Below are 20,931 nucleotides of genomic sequence, written 5' to 3' on the forward strand. Positions count from 1 at the left end.
TTTGCTGGCAAAGCAAGTGATAGTGAATTGAACACTTTTAGTTGAAGGTTTGATTTAATAACAATCTCAAATCCATAACATTTCCTATTTTTTGTGTGTTGATCGCATTAAACTATCCTGCGGTTTTCGTGATGCACTTTTCGTTCCGCCTATGGCGTTGACTCGAAATTGCTTAACAGGTGTGTTGTAATATGTAGCGTGTCTAGACTCTGAGCTTGCCCGGTGACCTCCGCCCTTAGCCATTCGCGGAAGAAGGGCTGAAGAGGACTTATACCGTGTAGTATGATTCCACAACACTGCTGGTGTCTTCGGCTCCTCGATCATTTGAAGTTCTTTAAAATTTAGAGACGAGTAAACAATCATCTGATCTTGATTGAATTTTAATTTTGGTAGTGGTGGAAGGAATCTGTGCCTGGTCTTTGGCTTGTAAAACTTTCCTAGGACACTTTCAAGTGATCGGCTTATTGATGTTCCCCATTCCTTTTCCAAATCTGCGTTGTCAGAGTCCTGCATGAGTTGTTGAGTTCCTCGCCGAGTCATTGCCGTTATACGCATGATATGTCTTGCTAGTCTACCATTAAAAGGAAAATAGAAGCAGTTAAGGTGGCTCGACCCAGTTTTTTTCTAGCGATACCTAACAACTTTGAAACCCTCATACTTAAAGGGATTGATGTCAATGGCAAAACTACTACATCACATGCATTACACATAGACTGAACTTCAATATGATATAAATTTTTTGGCGATCAGAATGAATATCACGTGGCAATGACGTCACACAGGGTTTTGCTCTGAATCGATTTTTAGGTGGTAACCGCATTTTCTCTCGAGATCCTCCACGCTACGTATACCTTGGGTGTTTGCCTTCATCTCAGTGGAGTTTCATCGAAATCTACAAGAGGAATTTTGAAATATCGTGGAATTTCTTTTTAGATGGTATAATTTATGCGTAAAATAAAGTCAAGACTTCATATAAAGAAATTTGCTTCTTTTTTATGTTTAATGAGCGGATTTAGCCCCCATTCCTTTTAGAAATGTCCCATATACTACATCCAAACCTTTAGAAGAAAGTAGACTTGCGCGATTTCGAAATATATGAAATATATGAATCATAGTGAAGCTCAATGTTTACCTCTATTTACAAATTTTCCGCCTACTTTCGCAAAAAAGCGATTATTTCAAAAACCCGTCGATGAATTTTTTCCAAGTTTTTTCAGGGTGACAAATAATCAGTACACCACACAATCCCTAAATTTCATGCTCATTGAAAATATCTAAGGTTGTCTAAACTAAAAGCAAAATTGAGTAAACATTGAAGCGATGTCGAAGTTTTAAATAATTTTGTGCTCTGGGACTTCCTATTGTTTCAATTTAAACACAACATCGAATTCCTGTGCACCACGCGTGTAATGACCACGCTTTGTTACCCTCCGAAAGCTTTCCGAAATAGTTCGGAACATGGTAATCTCGCATCGAGTTCAAGTAAACAATAATGGATGAATGAATACATTTCCAACTGAAGAAAGCAGTTACTCAACACCAAACTCAAAGCCGGTTAACTTTTATCTCAGCCAAGACGTCGACCCAACAAGAAAAGCTAATGCGTGACAATTTCTTTTTCATTGTTCCATATTTCGGAAAGCTTTCGGAAGGTAGCCAAGCGTAGTCATTTCACGCGTGGTGCACAGGAATTCGATGTTGTGCTTACCTCGAAACAAAAGGAAATCCCAGAGCACAAAACTATCTCAAACTTCGACATCGCTTCAATGTTTACTCAATTTTGCGTTTAGTTTAGACAACCTTAGAAATTTTCAATGAGCATGAAATTTAGGGATTGTGTGGTGTACTGATTATTTTTTATCCTGAAAAATTTTGGAAAAATTTCATCGACGGGTTTTTGAAATAATCGCTTTTTTGCAAAAGTAGCCGTAAAAATGGTAAATAGAGCTAAACATTGAGCTCTACTCCGATTAAGATATTTTCATATTTTTTGAAATCGCGCAAGTCTACTTTCTTCTAAAGGTTTGGATGTAGTATATGGGACATTTCTAAAAGAAATGGGGGCTAAATCCTCTCATTAAACATAAAGAAGAAGCAAATTTCTTTATATGAAGTCTTGACTTTATTTTACGCATAAATTATACCATCTAAAAAGAAATTCCAAGATATTTCAAAATTCCTCTTGTAGATTTCGATGAAACTCCACTGAGATGAAGGCAAACACCCAAGGTATACGTAGCGTGGAGGATCTCGAGAGAAAATGCGGTTACCGCCTAAAATTCGATTCAGAGTAAAACCCTGTGTGACGTCATTGCCACGTGATATTCATTCTGATCGCCAAAAAAATTTATATCATATTGAAGTTCAGTCTATGTGTAATGCATGTGATATAGTAGTTTTGTCATTGACATTAATCCCTTTAAGTATGAGGGTCTCAAAGTTGATAGGTATCGCTAGAAAAAAACTGGGTCGAGCCACCTTAAGTACTTGGCATGACATTAAAACACGGGTTCAACAAAGAAATGAGCCTTGGCGATAGGCGCACACGAAAAAATGTTCTCTGACATCCCGTCGTGTACCGCCTGCTTTATATTTCCCTTGGCAGAAGACCCGTTGCCCATTTGACTTTTTTTGTCTAGTTCACTAAGCATTCCCTTTTGCAAAATGTTTTCTATTTTCCTTTGATCGTTGCAGTAGCCACACTGCTGTTTCAGACCCCTATTTCTTCTGGGTCAATAAGCCACGGGTGATTCTTGAAGCGGATTTTCACATCCTGAAAAACAATTATAAGAAAATCGGAAAGGATTTATTCGAAAACTCAAAGCTGCGAAGATATTTTGTCGCGTGGGGGATTCTTGGCATCACTGCTTTTTTTTCGCTCCAACTTACTGTTCAACTCTACCATTTCCTAATTTAAGCCTTTCTAGAGCTCAAGAGTCGACATGCAAGCAATGCTTTCAGCCAATCCGCACAACTCGAACGTAACCTGCAATATTGTAACAGCCAAATGCCATCCACTACAAGCTCGTGATTTATGAGCATTATCAATCTACAAAATACCTCCACTTTGGTCCAGGAGAACTTTGCAAGTTTCTCAAAGTCTCAGCTGAAGCAATTCGTTGAATATCCGGCGGAAGTCTTCGCTGTCCTTTGATTGCCTTCTCCAAATCCCATAATGCTCGCTGGCCAAACGTTCCTACACGAATAAAACGCACTGTGAGCATGCGATAAAAATTACAGTGTTTGGGACCGGTCGCACTCGGCGACTTCATATTTACTTTGGTAAAAAGGGATATCAGCACTAACCCTCTGCAACTGTGATTGGAGCGTTTCGTATTGGCTCCCGTCAGTTCTATTGATACCGAACTGAGTGTAATCAGATTGAAGGTGCGTTTTCAAATTTATCAGGATTAGTGTTGACGGGGCATGGAATAAAATAGTTATGCAATGTTTCCTATGGTAAATAGTATTTTGCTTTAAATGCTGTTCAAAACAGACTTTTCGGGGAAACCCCTTCGTAGTGTAGGTGTGGTGTCCTTTGAGGTGCACAACTCCGTTCGCGTGGTTGATGTTCTGCGTTTTTCCGGTGAATGCCCATGTCCGACATCTAGGTCGCTGACAGGGAAAGGTCCCGGCTTGCTTCTGTTGCGGGTGCGAGGAGAAGGTGCTGTGAACCAGGATGTCTTGAAGGTTAGTATCTCGCCGGTAAACGCACATGGGTGTGGTGTTGAAGATGTTCTTTGTTCGAGGATCGTCGGTTAGAATACTTGGTTCTTTGGATGGTAGGTGAGTATCATGCGGGTAAACAGTGAATACCCCACTCGCGACTTGATTTTTTCTCGTGTTCACTGAAAAATCAACTCACTCATGGAATATTTCACGGTATGCCACTCGAAAACATTGCATAACTTGTATATATATACATATGGGAATACTGGAATAAATTGTCGTAATTGTTTTCGCTAAATGTAAGAACCAAATGAAAAGCAAAAGCTATTAATGCGCAAAAGAACACTAAAAACGAACGCATTTACTCCCTTGATTTGTGCAGCCAAAATTCACATGGTACATGTTAACACCTTCCACACAGCCACAAAATTTCCGAAAATTTCTGTATGCTTTCAAAATCGCGAAAGTCGCAAAAATTCGCGAGACCGTGGACGAAAACCGTCGGAGAAATTTAAATTCAAGGAGGGCCCTCGACGAAAGTGGAAAAATTGCAAAAATCGCGAAATGTGACCTTTCTTTGATCTCTCGAATAAATTTCGCAACTTTCGTTAACGATCAGCGATCTTGAGATTTTTTTATAATTTTCGCAATTTGTACAAAATTTTCGTAAAATTTGTAGATTTCGTGGCTGCGTTTAATTCCGGAGATAAGTGCCTTGCAACGCAACGCGCTAAGTTGTCCAAAACAAAGCGACTTCTACCAGCCATGACTTTTTTTGTTTTGGATGTGTTATTTGTACCATGTAACAATTGGTTGCAACGGGTCCATTTTTCTTGGTAAAAAGAAGACTTTAAAACAATCCTCGCTTCGGATTAAGGCAAATTAAGCCTTGATTTATATAGCGGCAAGGTAGGTACACCAAGTCTTGTCCCAAGCGTTTTCTTGCTCAAAGAACAAGATCGATGTCTTTCTGTTGTTTAACCAATACCTATATATCTTCCTGTGTGCGTCCAAAGTCGTACTGAAGCGTCTGTTGAAGCAGTAATGATAAGCTGGCGACTATCTACAAAGTCCAGACTGACAATTGGCTTGAGATGAGCTCGAAATGTCATGACTAGTGGAGGAGGCTTGGTATCGATTGTTCCTCCCTTCTGGCTATTTCTTCTGTTCACTAGTTTCCTTGGCAACAGTGTCGCTACCTTCTGATCGCTTGTATTTACACAGTAACAAGATATGTCCCAAACCTGGCAAGCAATATGAGCAAAAAGTGAGTTTGAAGCAAATACCCGTAAAACCCCTCGATTATCAGTAAGCTTATGTTTAATTTGTAATATTTCTTGCTAATGTTTGAATTCTAGGCCCCATTGGCCCTTGTACTAAATCAGTTACCGAGGGTAAACATGACGTTTTCGCTACCTTGACAAATCCAGCGGTGTCTCCAGTAACAAGTATGGTATTGTCCTGATCTGTTGTCATGGAGATAACAGATTCATGGACTCCACGAGTAGCAGTAAAGTGACCAAGCAGTCCCCCACCACACACGCTCCAGGCCCTGATCGAGCCTTCCGAACCTGTTGTCATCAAGGTAGCTGTAGATACGCTGTTTTCACGCCTCTCTAAAAAGAGAACCTGTGAGGAGGAAAGCAATGGCACAACATTAATGTCATAACTTAAAGGCGTTTTAAAAAAAGCAGTGATCTCTCAAACGTGACTGATAAATAAACGTTTTCCACCTAATGACTTGAGCAGCATTTTACCACCATGACATACAGATCAAAAGGTTATTGACACTTATTGCTCCACATTTTACTGTTCGATATTGTACCTTGTCCACTGAGCAATCATGATAACTTGCTAGTTTCTTTACTGCAGGAAAAACCTCTTGATAGGCAGTTTTCTTCTTTTGCGAGCCTTCTGTAACGGAACTACCTCTCTGCATCAATGCGTCGCGCTTTGGCCGCCATGTTGACTGCATAGTTGTTACTGACCGACGATGTTTATTACTCGATCCAGCATCCCGGCCCTTCTTTTTGCCTTCTTGAAATCTCTTTACTGCCTCGATCACTTTATATAGTAAAGCAAAATAACAAAACAAAAATAATTCACCCGTGCAGTTAGTACAGAGGTCTACAGAGCAAAGCCAAAGTTTGGCTGTACAACACCTCGCCCTTTTAAACCAACTTAAAAGTACAATGCAACATTTCTTAGGAGTTTAGAACTTAACTAGGGCAAATTGTTAGTGCGCTAGTCAGTTATTGACTGGCATCGCACAAGAAAATTTAATGTATTTATTTGAGAATAGGACAATTAACAAGATGCTCATAGTCTGATGCGGCAGGACCCACTGAAACTCTGGAATGTGCTTGTCTATTTCACCTTTGTTATCCAGCTAGAGCAATTATCATATTTCCTTAAATTAGTTTGTCAAAATAAAAAGACCCTATAAATGGCGTGCCTGCAGTGATTGCTGTTCTCAGTTAGCAATCGCTTTGCAGTGAATCAACCGGTTTTGTCATTCACTGACCTACATTACTGGTTGACACGTTTCTTTTAATTTCTGCCGGAATAACAGATTGAGTTGTTTCTAAACCATAGTCATCAGCATTCAATTTGCAGTTAACGTGTCCACTGTCAATGTTCCACACTTTTACAACACCGTCATAGGAAGAGGTTGCCGCTAAGCCAGTAGGGTACATTGCAGCTGATAAAATGTCATCCTCGTGAAAATTTGACCACACTCGAGGCTCGCCTTCTTCCTCGTCTTTGCAATCTCTAAACATAGAAAAATGGGATAGTTATCGGGGAAGAGGAATAAGCCTATACCTGTAATTGACACAGGTAACTTAAGTTATAAAACAGTCTGTCACGGTATCAGTTTCAGCGTAATTTAACGTTTTATTATTTGGAGGGACTACTTTACGTGGGGAAGTATTTAAGACATTAAAAGTGTCTTCAGTTAGATTTAGCGGCCCCCTTTAAGAAAAAAAGAAAAAGGGAAGGGAATAATAAAGGGGGGGGGATAAACACGAAGCGAAACATTGATGATAAGGCGATGTTCAATCGGCTACATAGAATGCATGCTCGGCTCAAGTAATGTTGAGATTTGTTGTCAACTTACTTGTAGATTGTCACCTTTCTATTCCATCCAACTGTAATGATCTTTTGTTTAAAACACAGTATACCTGTAATCTGGGAGATTTAACAAGAAAGAACACGATAACAAAGATGTTTCGCAAGATTTTTTCTTTCTGCGATTTTTGTCGTAGACTTCAGGGACGAGAATGCCACTGCTTTTCCGAAAAAAAAAACACCATGACGGTGAATTTTGTGATACACAAGTTACTATTCTCCAGAGACTTTACTAAGGTAAAGTTGTCGTGATAATTTGTGGTACCATTTATGTAAGGTTCTTTCGGAATATTCATACTATCTATAAAAGCAACAAAAATACTAGTAGTCTATGAAAGCCATGGATTATAAGATTCGTTTGTACTATTGCTTCTAACTGCAGTGCTGTTTAGACATAACACAATCAACGCTGTGAACACTGGTCGCAAATTATAAGTATTACTGGCAGTACATTCTTGTTTACCTCTTCATTATCTACAGCTTGTAATTCGCTTAAACAGCATCCGTTATTAAAATTCCAAATCCGCACTGTGCCATCTCGAGCTCCAGTAACGAGTCTTCTCTTGGACGGGTCAAACCTCATGGCCGTGATCTCAGAGTTACCGTGAGCATTGGAAAACTGGATGATTTTCTCGCCTGTCTCTAAACTCCAAACACATACTACAGAATCGTGACATGCGCTCACAACCTGCGAAAATTAAATCATAGGCCATCGGATAATGCAAGCCATTGGTGGACCTAACAAACAAACATTTCTGGAAAGTAATTCTTTCTTATCGCGCTTTACTTTTCACCAAATAAAATGGCATGCGCGCTGTTTTATAGGTATCCAGTATCCAATATAAACAACATTTGTGTGTCGTGCACAGGCTTGAGTTCTTCCTTATACTGAATATTCCGTCGCTATTCCCAAAACATTCTCACACAAGGCTTGTTTTAAGCATAAAGATAATTGTAATCATCCGACCAGTGTGCGGAAGATCATGGGTTCGATTCCCGTCTCATGATTGTATGATCTGTTTGGGGGGGGGGGTAATGTGGATAGGTACATTAGTCAGAAGCTCCAAAAAAATCTTCCAGATCGAAATTTTGAAACATGTCGGTATCAAAATCCCTAAATCGGCCCTGAAATATGCTATTTTAGAGCATTCTGGTAGATTTTTGTACTGTTGTATATGTAGTCTCTGCAGTTTGAAGGAATACTAATAGTTGGTGGTTTTGAGTTAATGATGTTAGGTACATGCAAAGTAAAGGAGTCCGGGGGGAATGCTCCCACGGGGAAATTTAGATTTTTAAGAACTCAGAAATACTATTTGTACCATTGTAGATGTAGTCTCTGCAGTTGAAAGGGATAAGGCCAAGTAAAAAAAAACAAATGTTTCTCATCCGGATTTCTATAAAAAAGGAAGCGGGCGAGCGCGTTTTTGGTTATTTTTTAGTTATTTTGTTGCATTCCTTACCTGTGTTGTTCTGATATCGAGGTTTTTTCCTACATCGTCAAATTCTCCAGAAGCAAATTTGCAAAATAAATCCTACAATGTTATTGACCTATCCAGTACGGACCTAGCGTACCAAGGCTTCGAAATTTTGGCCTGAGTTCGAATTAAAACGCAGACAAAAGCCACGTCTCACAGAATTTTTAAATACGTACAAAGTAAAAGTAACGCCTGTTGGTCGGTTGTTCGTTCCAACGTTTTCGATAACAAATAATAAAATAACAGAGGCGGCCCCCAAAAATAAAGCAGGCGGTTAGAAAAACATTGGTATTTTTTTACTTGGCCTAATAATAGTTGGTTGTTCGGTGAGTTAATGATGTTAGGTACATGCAAAGTAGGGGGTCTGAGGGATGTTTCCCCGGGAAAATTTAGATTTTTAGAAATTCAGAAAGTATTGTAGGCATTTTGGTATCGGATTTTGGTAGAATATTTCTGCCATTGTAGAGGAAGTCTCTGCAGTTTTAAAGGATAATAGTAGTTGGTATTTGTTAGTTGATGATGTTAGGTACATGGCAAAGTGGGGGGTCTGGGGGACGTTCCCACGGGAACCTCAGAAACGCTGTTTTAGGCATTCTGATAGAATTTTCGCACTATCATAGATGCCGTTCAATTAATAATTTATTCATAATCCACCCCTAATGCAGTGCATTATTTTTCCTGACCCACCCTTTCTGACATGTTGAAAAATAGTGACCCACCCCCAATTTTTCATAGCTCACCCCCCTGTACTTTATGACCGGTCCCTGAAAGATATTCCACAATATTATACACTTTATCGTACGAAGGGAGGCGCGGTGGCCTAATGGTTAGTGCGCTCGACTCCGAGTCGAACGGCCCGGGTTCGAGGCCTGGCCGGGGCGCTGCGTTGTGTTCTTGGGCAAGACACTTTACTCTCACAGTGCCTCTCTCCACCCAGGTGTATAAATGGGTACCGGGGAATTTACTGCTGGGGGGTAACCCTGCGATGGACTAGCATCCCATCCAGGGGGGAGTAGCAATACTCCTAGTCGCTTAATGCTACGGAAACCGGGATAAGCTCCGGCTGTATGGGCCACTTGGCTCGGACACAGACTTTTCCCATTTACCTTATCGTACGAAATAAGTAATAATAATTACCTGATCAAAAAGATCATTGTAAATAGCCGCACATATCGGTTTAAAGTGGCTGGTGATGTCATGTTCCTCTGAAGGCTCTTCACTTTTACCTTCAATCACTGACAACTGAGGACAGGAACAAACAGAAATTTAAACATCTTCAGAAAATGAAGTAATTTTAAAAAGTCGAGTTATCTTTTGCTTCACTCCTACTTTAAAAATGCTCATCGGAAGACAAAAAAAATTTCACACTTTTATAGCCAAATAGGTTTATTCCTTGTGGGAAGTAAACGACACGCAATGCATGCAGAAGCGATGACGTTTCACCGGTTGTCTTCAATACTTTTCAGGACATTTTTGACGAGAATGTTAAGTTGGATTGGTAGGGATGGAGCGGTTTAGTTGTCACCTGATTGGTTCCCACAAAGATGCAATGAGACTTGGAGTTGAAGTAAAGACTTGAGATCAAGTGAGGGCCTGGTAACAAGGAGCGAGCAGGAATTGTTTGAACACAGCACAGATCACGCATATCCCAAATCTTGATAACCTGCAGGATTGAAATAGAACACCATATAGTTAAAATGTTTTACTGTTAGTTACTCGAAACCAAAGCATTAAGCCGTTTTTGCCAACCTCGGTGTCTCGAATGGTACATGAAGCATATCAAGAGAAAATAAGAGAAGTCCTAAGAGAGGCTTCAATTAAAAAAACACGTAGCACGTTCTTTCAATTTGTTCGAGAACTATGGTGCATTGTTGAAGATTGCAAAAAAATACCATTTTAATACAAGATTTATACTCAATATACTAACCTTGTCTTGAGCCGCGCTAATAATTTCACCCTTGTCGCTGTTTACTATAATGTGAGTGACCGCTGAACTATGACCCTTTAATACCTGAAATGATAGTAACGCAAATGGCTACAATCAGAAGGTGATATGCTTCTGCTACAATATACTGATAAAACAAAAATTAACATTGTTCCTATAAAGGTTTTATGTTACATGTAGTAGTATATAGCCTGTATTGTGGGTGTTTCTGCTGGGTAGATATGTTTTGTGTTGTTTATAGCCGCCATCTTGGATTCCAGAAGGAAAGCGGAGGAAGGTGAAAAAGAGGAGAGACGGGGAGAGGCAAGTATTTTCCTTCTCCTCTCACTCTCTTTGACATCTAAATGTTTGGACACAATGATCGCCTACACCAAAACCGACGGTTGTCCAGTTCTAAAGAGCTCTCTTTAAGTAAAGTTTTCGCTGTTTTGAATATTTTTGATGATCTACACTTTGGAGATCGTTATTGCAAATAATTACTCGTTTTCAAATTAAAACGAACAAAAACGCATACGAATACACTGGTAGAACGGGTATACTACTTTTTAAATTAATCTCATTCACAAAGCCCTCGCTTCTCCCCGTTGCTGATTAGTAAGAGCAGAGAAGATTCTGGGAACGAGAATGGCGTGACAAGTGATGATCTTGGGCAGGCGCACTGGGTTTGAATAGTCTTTCCCGCACTTGTACTTGAACTTTTGTCTGAAGCTCTCCAGTCTCGGGAGATAAAGTCGGGCGCAATCGACGCTACGTGACCAGCCTATGTATACATTTCAGAGTAGCCTGAGTATTTCGTCAATTTCAAAAGTATTCTCTTCTTTTAGGCTACAGTATATATGTGTCTTGGGGGTCCTTGGTCCGCGACCTTTTCGAATATGATTTAACCCTATTCAGACCGGGCTTTTTTTCCCGCCGGGGGGCCCCCCCCCCCTCCGTAACTTCCAGAATATTTAAGCAATCACAATGAAACTTAGAGGATATATAGTATGTACAAAAATCTATCTTTTGGTATCTGTCACGTGGGATAATGACGTCACATCACGTGACAATGACATCATAATGTCAAAACAGCCGCCATCTTGGATCCGCCATCTTGGATTTCGAAATTTTTCCAAAACGTCAGAAAAAACCGACCACAATTACGGGAAAGTACTTAAAACTAATAAAACTGTGCTTAAAACCCGGGTAAAAATGTGAAAATAATTGCTTTAAAGTTATTTTTCATTAATAGAAACACGAAAATTACAAATTGGGAAAACATGCCTGTCAAAATGCCGTTGCCATGGTGACGTCAAGTTCCTGACACAACAACCTACCCTACCAAATTATTCCCAGATAAATTTTAGATAAAGTCGCAAAGTTTGGCAGCGTTTGGTTGAATATTGAAAAAGTTATAAGCGTTCAAAGTTAGGTCGGGCACTTTCCGCCCCCCCCCCCCCCCCGGTCTGGATAGGGTTAATATTTCCTCGATAACTAAACTTCGGCAAAAAATTAATGTTTCCAATGATTTTTTGACTATTCTACTTTGGTATGTCAAATTTTCAGCTTTCGTACTGTCGGTTACAATGCGAAATTCACGCTTGTCAACAGACATCTAAATTTGCCTTTCTTGAAATTTCAACTTTTCGCGGGTCCGTGAATTACATGGTCGCGTTTGCTAAGCTAGTGCATAGATAAAACACAACGGGAAAACGTGTTTGTTTGGAAAACAAGATAATAGATCAACTGATTTCAGCAGCTGTGAAGAGATTTGCTGGAGAGTTGCAAATTTTCGATTTAGCGACTAATGAAAGTTATAAACAATTTTCGCATATGGGTCCTTGGTCCGTGACCTATGACTGTGAACAAAAAAATTGTTTTAAAACACAAATTCGGTAAAATAATAAGCACCGGGTGCACACATTGGTGCTATGGCATCTATTCTCGATTCAAATGTTTCAAAATTAATTTGGAAAGTTATGAAGAGAAGAAATAAAGATGCGGGTTTGTGTCGGAGACTTCTGTCTGAAAGAAATCTGAAGAATACACGGGTAGTTTTATACTCGCACCTCACAACGACTTCCAACAAGACTGAAGCTTTAAAATGTCAAAAGTAGTAAAGAATAGATTAAATATTGCTAAAATGTTGTATCTTTTTAAAAATTGATCGCGATTCACAGTAATTTTCAGGCTGTTTACGTAACTTGCGGATAAAGGACCACATTTGCGGACCAAGGACCTGCGAGCACGGTCACTGTTTTTTGAATTACACGAAAAATATTTTAGTAAGGACGTTGCCACTTTGCAATTATAAAGAGAGACAAAAAATTTATCGTCAAGAAAAATTTCAGTCCATCGGGCTTTGATTCAGGTAACATATTTAAGTTTATAACTTTTACTCGCGGACCAAGGGCCACATACTGTATATCAAAAAAACTCTTAACTTGGACATAATTTTATTAGCGATTGTTTCTCATGCCAAAGCAAGAACAGATGCATAAATCAAATCACAAAGGACTCATCAAAAGCTAAGTTGAATTATGGCGGACGTATGACGACTAGAAATCATCTTTACAGCTGGACTGTAGCTAGCGTTTATAATTAAGATACGACTCAGGGTAAACTCACCGATGTGGCTTTAGCTGTAACATAAGGATTCCACAGACGTACATAATGATCAACGCCACCAGTTACTAGGAGTAATCGATACAACTGCTGTCAGGATACTAAGTGATTATGACACGAATTTTGAGTTTTCTTAAGATAATTATTTAGGACAAACTAAACTATTCTTAATTGTAAGACGTTGGTTGGCTCAGACATGGCAGGCTGTTACGGTCTATTCTCAGTCAACCTTTAGTTTCTGTGTACAGACCGAACATAGGCCACGCTTACTACTTCACGTCAGAAGCTCAATGTGCTTATACAACATGGCCGGTGCACATAGCCTTCGCTTACTTACCAATAACGTTCCATTCCTTACAGTAGTCAAATGACGTGATGCCCTTACGGATTCGAAACACGGAACTCCTGTCAAGGGAGGAAAGAACAAAATAAGAATATGTGGGAGAAAAGGATCACCAGATATAATGGTATGGGGTTTCTACTAATTTGCTCGTTACAAGTAAAATTTTGGACTACTTTTGTTAATTTATTTAATCATAAGTTATTATTTTATAACAAATGTATTATTTTTTGATCGATTTATAACAATGTTCTCAAAAATGGGTGTAATCGTGCCCTCTTTTTCTCGCCAAATAAAAGAGCAAGCAGCTTAGTTGTCAGGCGTTAAAGAAAAAATGCGTAGTGTGCAATAGCAAAGTGTATAATAACAACGAGCGATAGCCCTTCGTCGGACGAGCAAACGATCCACTGACGATAGACGTACGAGATGATTTGTCCATTACCTAGTGCTTTTAAAATTATTGAATCAGCCTCGTACCCAGAGTCTTCGTTCCCCTTGACCAGCCGTCGGGAAACGAGCGACCCTGAAAAGTTCTGATAGGAAGTTCGAAAATACTGGACTTCCGGTTGAATTGCGCATACCTAGCTTTTAAAAGAATGACCCAATGAACTCCTTAGTGTTTTACTTCCGGCCATTTTTATTGCTTTCAAAACCAATGAAAGTCGATCCTGCAAAGGAACTTTCGAGAGTCGTTCATTTCGTCGAGCTCGCGCAGTAAGTAACGAAGACTCGAGATACGAGATTGGTCAACGAATTTCTTGGTGTTTACTTCTGGCTATTATTAATTGTTTTCAAAACCAATCAAAATCGACCCAGAGGCAAAGAAACTTCCGAAATTCGCTTGTTTGGTCAAGCTTGCTCAGTAAGGAACGAAGACTCGAGTTTTGCAACTTTATTTGCCCATCATTGGTAACAACGTCTTGTTATTACAATCAGTTGCGGGAGATCTTAGCAAGGTACGTGATTATTATTAATTAGTTAAAGTATGCGAGAGTCAGGCAGTTTAGGCATAATGGCACGAGAAATTTAACGAGCCTCCAGTAATTGATATTTGCACTAACGTTTTTTTCCTGTCTATATCTCCAAGGTACATAGAAGTGTTGCTTGCCGTAGCACAAGAGATGAAACATTGTAAAGAAGGGTAATATTTAACTTTACGAATCCAGTCCTCATGGAGACCCTGAAAACACAGACAAACAACATTACAGGCATCAATAAAGCTAGGAGCGACAGGGGATGCTACTGTGGCTGCCTTGCAGGAATCTGTGACGCCTTGTGCTCTGCGCGGCCTCAGGTGTGGTATGCTTATAAAGTTAGCCTTGTCGATAGTAAAAGACATCTTTCTGTCGTTTGGTCGTAACTTACACTGAAGTCAAAGGAACTCTATCGTCTCGTATTTGATCAAATGAGCAAATCGCATCAGTGTGGCTTGTCACTGTAAATTCATTCAGCCGCGTTAAATTACGGGAAAGGAAAAGCCACATCATGATCTACTTAGTCACAGTTCACGAAGCCTTATATGAAGATCCCCTCGCTCTTTTTTAGCCCAGCGACATATATACCTCACACAGTGTTCAGTCTCAGAAACAACTGTATTGCACAAATCAGCACGATTAGCCGTCCAGTCCTGGCACAAGGGCATGAACATTTTACAAATAACACTCTCAATAGTGCTAGATGAAATAAGTGAAGTGAAAATAAATCTACAAAAAATCATCTCCAGGGTTGTCCTTAAATCAGGAATAACGGAACATCAAAATAGGTCATGGACCGGAAAAAGGGAACTAACCACGACACAATGAATCGAAACACACGGTCACCTCGCGCTCTCCCCAGGCCAGAGCTCCATTACCACCACCACTTGTCTGCCTTCCATCTAATTTCTCACTCATGCATTTAGAGTAAGCAAAAAAAATTAGATTTGTTGCAGAAAAGAATTAACCCGCGATACCAGGTAGTGGGAGGCGCGGGGCGAGGGCCGGCCGAGGGGGGTGGCCGCGGGCGGGGCGGGCCAGGCCCCCACCGGGGGGGGGGGGGGCCGCGGGCAGCCCCGGCGCCGCACGGGGCCGCAGGCCAGGATTTTTTTTACCAGGTAGTTTGCTCCACTTACGTTAAATTGAAACAGTTTAAGACTAGAATGCTTTCCTTGCTGAAGTTCTGACAGGGAAAATCGTCTAAAGGACACTATAACAGAAACAAAAGCGCAGTGGAGTGAGTATGAAGCACTTCCTCAAGGAGTATTTTATACCAAATCGCCACAAACAATCGGTGTTAGTTTCTCTATGTAGAATAAAAGTTGGAAATTAAACTGGTTTCAAAACCATAAGAGATTTAACTCTCTCTTAAACATTGAGTCAGAACAAGGTATAAAAATTCAAGTGATACAAATAGCATTGTAACGCGCTTTTGCGCATATTTCTATGGAAAAGGCGCGTTGTAATTTTTTTCATCATTAAAATGAATTAGAAACAATACTTTGTACGAATGGACTGGCGACAATAGGTCGTAGTTAGATGGTCGTGAGTGGTTTTGTATAAACTAACAAAGACTCCAGCTAGATATAATTATAAATGTTGTAGTCTAATGGCAACACAGCGTACCAGATGGAATCTGCTGTCCAAGGTTCAAGTCAAACAAGCATCCTGTGATTGCAGAAAATTTCAAACAAAACACAGAACCTCCAGCGTCACCACACAGCAAAATACCCTCATTTAATTTGCCTGAACTGTACCTGAAAAATAGCATGTGCTAGCTAAGATCTCTTAGGATTAGCAACGCCGTAGCCAGACAGAAATTCTACCGACGCAATATCAGACAAAAGACACTTCTTTTAAATTTAGAGTATATTTTAATTCAGAGCCTCTTACAAAAACCTGGTTTGCCTGTTACTAGCCAGGGCCCTGATTAGAGCCCCTACAGAACAGAAGATAATGCCGACAGAATATCTTACTTTACAGTGAAGAACGTCATCTTTGCTCGCCCCAGTGGGGCAAATGCTGTTCTTTACACTAAAGTTATTACTTTTAACTGACTCATTATATGACTGACCCCATATTTTTCATTCGGCTCCTTACCAGTAATCCATGGTAAGTACGCAGTAATCCAAGCTACAGATCACAAACTGTTTGTCAAAACTGTTGGCTGAGCAGTCATAAAATGCTAAGGATGAAAAAAAAGAGAACAAATGCCGCTGATATGATACAGCCCAATGTGTTAAATTGTAAAAATACGTAAACTTAAAGACAATTATGACGCGGTTTAGTTTAAGACTTTCCTGACCTGACTGAACTATACGTGAGACGACTTCAATTCTCTCTTGCGGGCAACTAATAGTTATTTCGTTGTTTTCAGACTTGGTTTAGTAGGATTAATATGAAAAATGCAACCGAGAGGTATTTATTTTGCCTGTATTGAGAAGACAGGCGAAATAAATGGGCAAACGGGAAGGTAACAAAATAAAAAAGGGACAGCTTCTTTCTCCGCTTTGTTCAAGTGTGTCAACCGGAATCTGAGAGCCTTGGACAGGCTACTGGAAAGAATCATACTAATCTCATATTTCTGGTAATGTTTTAAGACACTCTTCCGAAAGAAGTTTTCTAAGAATAAAACTGCTACAAGAGTTAATAATTCTGTCTCACTCTCAATTTAGTGTTACAGACCTATCTCTCTGTCAGCCGTTGACAGGGCAAGCTTTTTGGCGTTTGGTAACACCACACAGTCTGTGATCCATACATTCTTACTGGCTTTACCCTCATGTCCTAACTAAAAAAAAATAGATAAAAAGAACATTCAGGGTTGTTCAGTAATGTAAATGCCATGCGTGTTCTTTAGAAACAAATAAGGACGAAAGTGTCCCCCTCACTTCGGGCAGAATCCCCCCCCCCCCCCCCTCGGTGATGTTCTAAAGTACATAACATTTTTCAAGCTTTTTATTTGAGTTAGTGTAGAAAGGCGATAGAGTTGATTACTACTCACTGACAGTGTTCTCTGGGGATGCATAAGGTCCATGCTCCAGAAGTGCAGTGTACCTTCCTTGCTGACAGACACATATCTTCCGCCATTACTGTCGGTCGGGTCGTCAGCACCGTGAGACAGTTTAGGCAGGTATGTTATCCTTGTGATCGTGTCGCGATGGCAACTAAAACCCAATTAGATCACAACCTTACTTCATGTAGTACTTTAATGAAACTAATACAAAGTGCATATGCCGAGATGGTCCAACTCAGAATTGTTCAAAACTTGTGAAACGAATGGCTCTAGGCAGTCAGGGCAAACATGCAGTTTATCTATTATTAAACCAAAACCAATTGTTACTCGGCTTCTGCAGGGTTCCCGCTATTGACACAGGTTGCACGTTAACTTCGAGTTTTGAGTAAGTAAAGTAATGGACGCGCCTCAGCTTTTGCAAGTATTTTGATGCCGATTTCTGGTTTTGAACAACCAACCCTAATAGTCGAGTCACCAATGCCCCAATATTGTTATTTAATATAAATCAGCACTTATAAATGACCGGAAATCTAAAAGGTTTTGATTTCTCTGGAGTCTAAATTTTCACATTTTCATTCTCGTTCAGTGAATAGGAATGCAATGTTTTCTGCGACGCATACTGGATCGAACTTGTTTAAAAACAACGATCTGCATGACTTTTGTATTTCTTCTATATAAATTACTACCTTGGGATTTCCCTAGCTGGATGCGGAAATTCCATCTGTAAAGATAATAAACTTCAAATACTCAAATTGCTTAGTTAATATCTGAAGGGGGAAACTTAATTCCCTAACTAAAATACCCTCCTTAATTAAATAAAAACTATTCTTAATTACGGATATGACATTTGTCCACGGGCCAAGCCATTTTATTATTCAACAAATTGCCTCGATGGCCATATATGATACGGTGGATTGGCATCGCCCTTTGCGTTTGTGTCAAAACGAGGCTTCGTACACCTGCACGTTAATTTTCATCCAAATGCAACTCATTTTCACATGAAACACGACAACATATTTTAAAAAAGAAGTAAAAGGCAACTCAGAAAAGGCCTCTAACTGACGTTGTGTATACGCATTGTAAGCATTGCTACCAAGTTATGCACTGTGATATGTTCCACACGATTTGACTGCCTTCACAATGGCTTTTTCTAAGTGCCTCGAAATTTAACTAATGATAAAAACGACTTATTCGTCAAAAATGTTGTTGGGATAGCGACTTAACTGATTCCACAAATATTTCATCTCCATTAAATGTATCTGGTGTTCAGATTCAGCCGTAAAGAAAGCAATCATTTGAACAAGTTAAGTAAGGTAGCCGACTCGTTAATTACATCCCGGACCATCTCACCTCTCTATCTTCACTTGTCATAACATCCTTAAGTTGAGTTTCCAGCAACATGTAGGAACAAAACTCTTCCTAAAAATTTAAAAGAAAGATGCTCTTGAAATGGCTGGATTCAGAACAGAAAGCTTTAGAAGTACAAACGCATTTCTTACCCAGTCTACTGTTCCATCGCAGTTCGCGTCAACTTTCATGAATATGATGGCAAGTTGATTATCATCAGGCTATGAAAAGAAAACAGAATGGAAATGTGCATCTTGTCTGATTACATGGAGGAAATCTAAAAGCGCGCAAAGAGAAGAAGAAGAAGAAGAATAAGAAAGAAGAAGAAGAAGAAGAAGAAGAAGAAGAAGAAGAAGAAGAAGAAGAAGGTATCTGAGAAGGTTTTTTTTAAACACGTAAATTTGTGATAATTGAATTCATCCGGCCGGGCCAGTGACAGCAGCACAATGCAGTGAGTAGTTAACCTGCGATCAAAGCCTGATCGCAGGTTAGTGAGTAGTATACAACTTTTCGCTTACCACTTCACCCTTTCCAGCCATAGTTTTGATCATCGCCTGACGAAACTCATCCAGATCAAGTCCTCCCCCACCATCTTCGTCTGCTTCCTACAAATAATGTTAAGTAACCTTGTATGAATTTTTATTTCATTGATCGTTGTCGTTGATTTGGTATTGTTTGCTCGGTTAGTCTACTACAAGGATATAACCTTTTATACAGACTGTAAACAGGCTGCCGGCAGTTTCTCCAACTTTCAGTCCTCTCAAATGTGAGCGAAGCGAATCCGGGAGAAAACTGAAACTATGCGAAAAAAGCAGAGGAAAAAAACAAACCTCGAATATCTGCTGCAGCATTTCCAAATTTTCGTTGTTCATCTGATCTTCGAGTCTGACCATGGCCGGTTTAGGTGTTACACCGTCCGTCTGTTAAATGAGTGAACAGTTAAAGATTACACTAACAGTATGGAAGTCACCTTGAGAAACATGCACAATGTTTCAATACATTTAACCAATGCAAAACAGCTTTGTCCTGCTATTCTGTCAGTATTCATTACCCGGCTAAAACCTTGGGCAGATAGGCTGATTTAGTGGGTTGGTTCGTTTAAGATATGTCTAAAGGAACTCATGGCGCAGCGGCAAAGATTATTACTCGGACATGAAAATCTCAAAAGAAATTTTATATGTTACGTCACTCACTGATTTGTGTCATTAGTACCTACCTTTTCATGCAGGGAATGAGTTTTTTTTACGCGTTTGATTTTTGCAAACCTTTGACGACTCGCGAAATCAATATATTAAAACTGACTAGGTTGCAAAAAGCATCAGGGGAGTTTTTCTTTTTGTTAGACGATGTCAGTAATAGTTGTCAGTAAGTTTACTTTTAAACGGGGTCAAGTCCGTTGATGTTGCGGCTTGTACTGAGTTCTTGATATTGTTCTGATATTGCTGGCTATGTGTACATTTTACCAAACATTAAGCTTTTCATCTCTGTCTTTGTGCCGCATGAAAACAACAAAAAAGGGCAGAAAGATGGCCAGCGTAACGCAGGAGTTGAACTCGGGCCGCCGAACCGCAAGGGTCTTTCAGTGTTTAGCTCCTCAATAAAACAGTTAATATTCAAGTTTCGGCTTCAACCTCACAAAGATAGATAACGATATCTACGTCCACGGGAATGCCGGACAAAACACTGAAATACAGAATTTCTTTTTTTCAGAATTACTAACTTACTTTCTTACGTACTAAATGAATCTTCCAGTATACTATCATTTGACCGCAAAAGCACAAGTTATGTGTTATGTTAGAAGTTAAGTGCCGTCCATTGTGAAAGAAAAACATAATTTTCACTAATCGCGGACAAACGGCTGTAGTGTGAAGGGCAGTAACCTAAGTTAAATTAGGTAGCGTCTTTTAATGGGCCAGGTATTCTGTGTCTTCGAGATAACATGTCCACTAATTCCACTTGAACTCATTTGTCTGTAATATCAAAGCTTTACCTTGCTAGCGGTCCTAGACAGTTTTAAGCCATGTTGCTCGGCTGTCGTATTGGGCCATTCTCCACTCTCGGAACTAGCACTTGATCTATCTTGTTCGTCGTCTTCTGAAAATTCGTCTTCTTCTTTTTCCTCGACGGGCGGGAAATTGATTGTATTATTCTCTTTCTTTTCCTCCATTTTAGATCAGTTTACTGCGTGCAACCCTCAATCGCAACTGATGTCACAAAAGAAGAAATCCGCAAGTATTTTTTCAGTAGAGCGCGCGCTTGCGAGAGTTAAAAATAAAAAAAATAAAATCAGCAGCCATAATCCTCGATTATGTTAGCTGGTAAATACCGTGATGATTGTGACACTGTGTGCAATCGGTTTCCAGCCTGCGATGAATCAAATTGTTCCTCGCTCTTATTTCGGGGTTTTACTTAAAGGGACTGTGTCACGGCTGAGT

General features: G+C 39.8%; 1 protein-coding gene across 1 annotated transcript; it reads right to left on the reverse strand.

Moving 5' to 3' along the window:
• Nucleotides 1-35: 35 nt before the first annotated feature.
• On the reverse strand, nt 36-20,694 carry LOC144653119 (cilia- and flagella-associated protein 337-like). The gene is made up of 25 exons (XM_078513031.1): nt 20,487-20,694; nt 19,327-19,416; nt 19,015-19,101; nt 18,649-18,717; nt 18,500-18,568; nt 17,836-17,870; nt 17,138-17,300; nt 16,822-16,924; nt 16,237-16,321; nt 15,763-15,893; nt 15,273-15,346; nt 14,224-14,342; nt 13,160-13,227; nt 12,826-12,890; nt 10,201-10,284; nt 9,799-9,936; nt 9,411-9,515; nt 7,262-7,486; nt 6,788-6,858; nt 6,194-6,441; nt 5,495-5,733; nt 5,086-5,298; nt 4,658-4,913; nt 3,061-3,196; nt 36-571 (listed from the first exon to the last, which is right to left on the reverse strand). Exons 1-25 carry the CDS (start codon nt 20,661-20,663, stop codon nt 85-87), a joined length of 3,537 nt encoding a protein of 1,178 aa, XP_078369157.1. The 5' UTR covers nt 20,664-20,694; the 3' UTR covers nt 36-84.
• Nucleotides 20,695-20,931: the final 237 nt, after the last annotated feature.

The sequence above is a fragment of the Oculina patagonica genome, chromosome 5 (genome assembly GCF_052425735.1).
Source record: "Oculina patagonica isolate OP01 chromosome 5, crgOcupat, whole genome shotgun sequence".
Classification (NCBI taxonomy): Eukaryota; Metazoa; Cnidaria; class Anthozoa; order Scleractinia; family Oculinidae; genus Oculina; species Oculina patagonica.

What these genes read in the sequence shown, in the direction of transcription:
- LOC144653119 (XM_078513031.1), bottom strand. Translation starts at nt 20,663, where the DNA reads ATGGAGGAAAAGAAAGAGAATAATACAATCAATTTCCCGCCCGTCGAG. An exon ending in TGGCTGGAAAGGGTGAAGTG is followed by an intron (nt 18,718 to 19,014) that starts GTAAGCGAAAAG and finishes TTCTTTTCATAG; the next exon opens with CCTGATGATAATCAACTTGC. An exon ending in ATGATTGCTCAGTGGACAAG is followed by an intron (nt 5,299 to 5,494) that starts GTACAATATCGA and finishes TCCTCCTCACAG; the next exon opens with GTTCTCTTTTTAGAGAGGCG.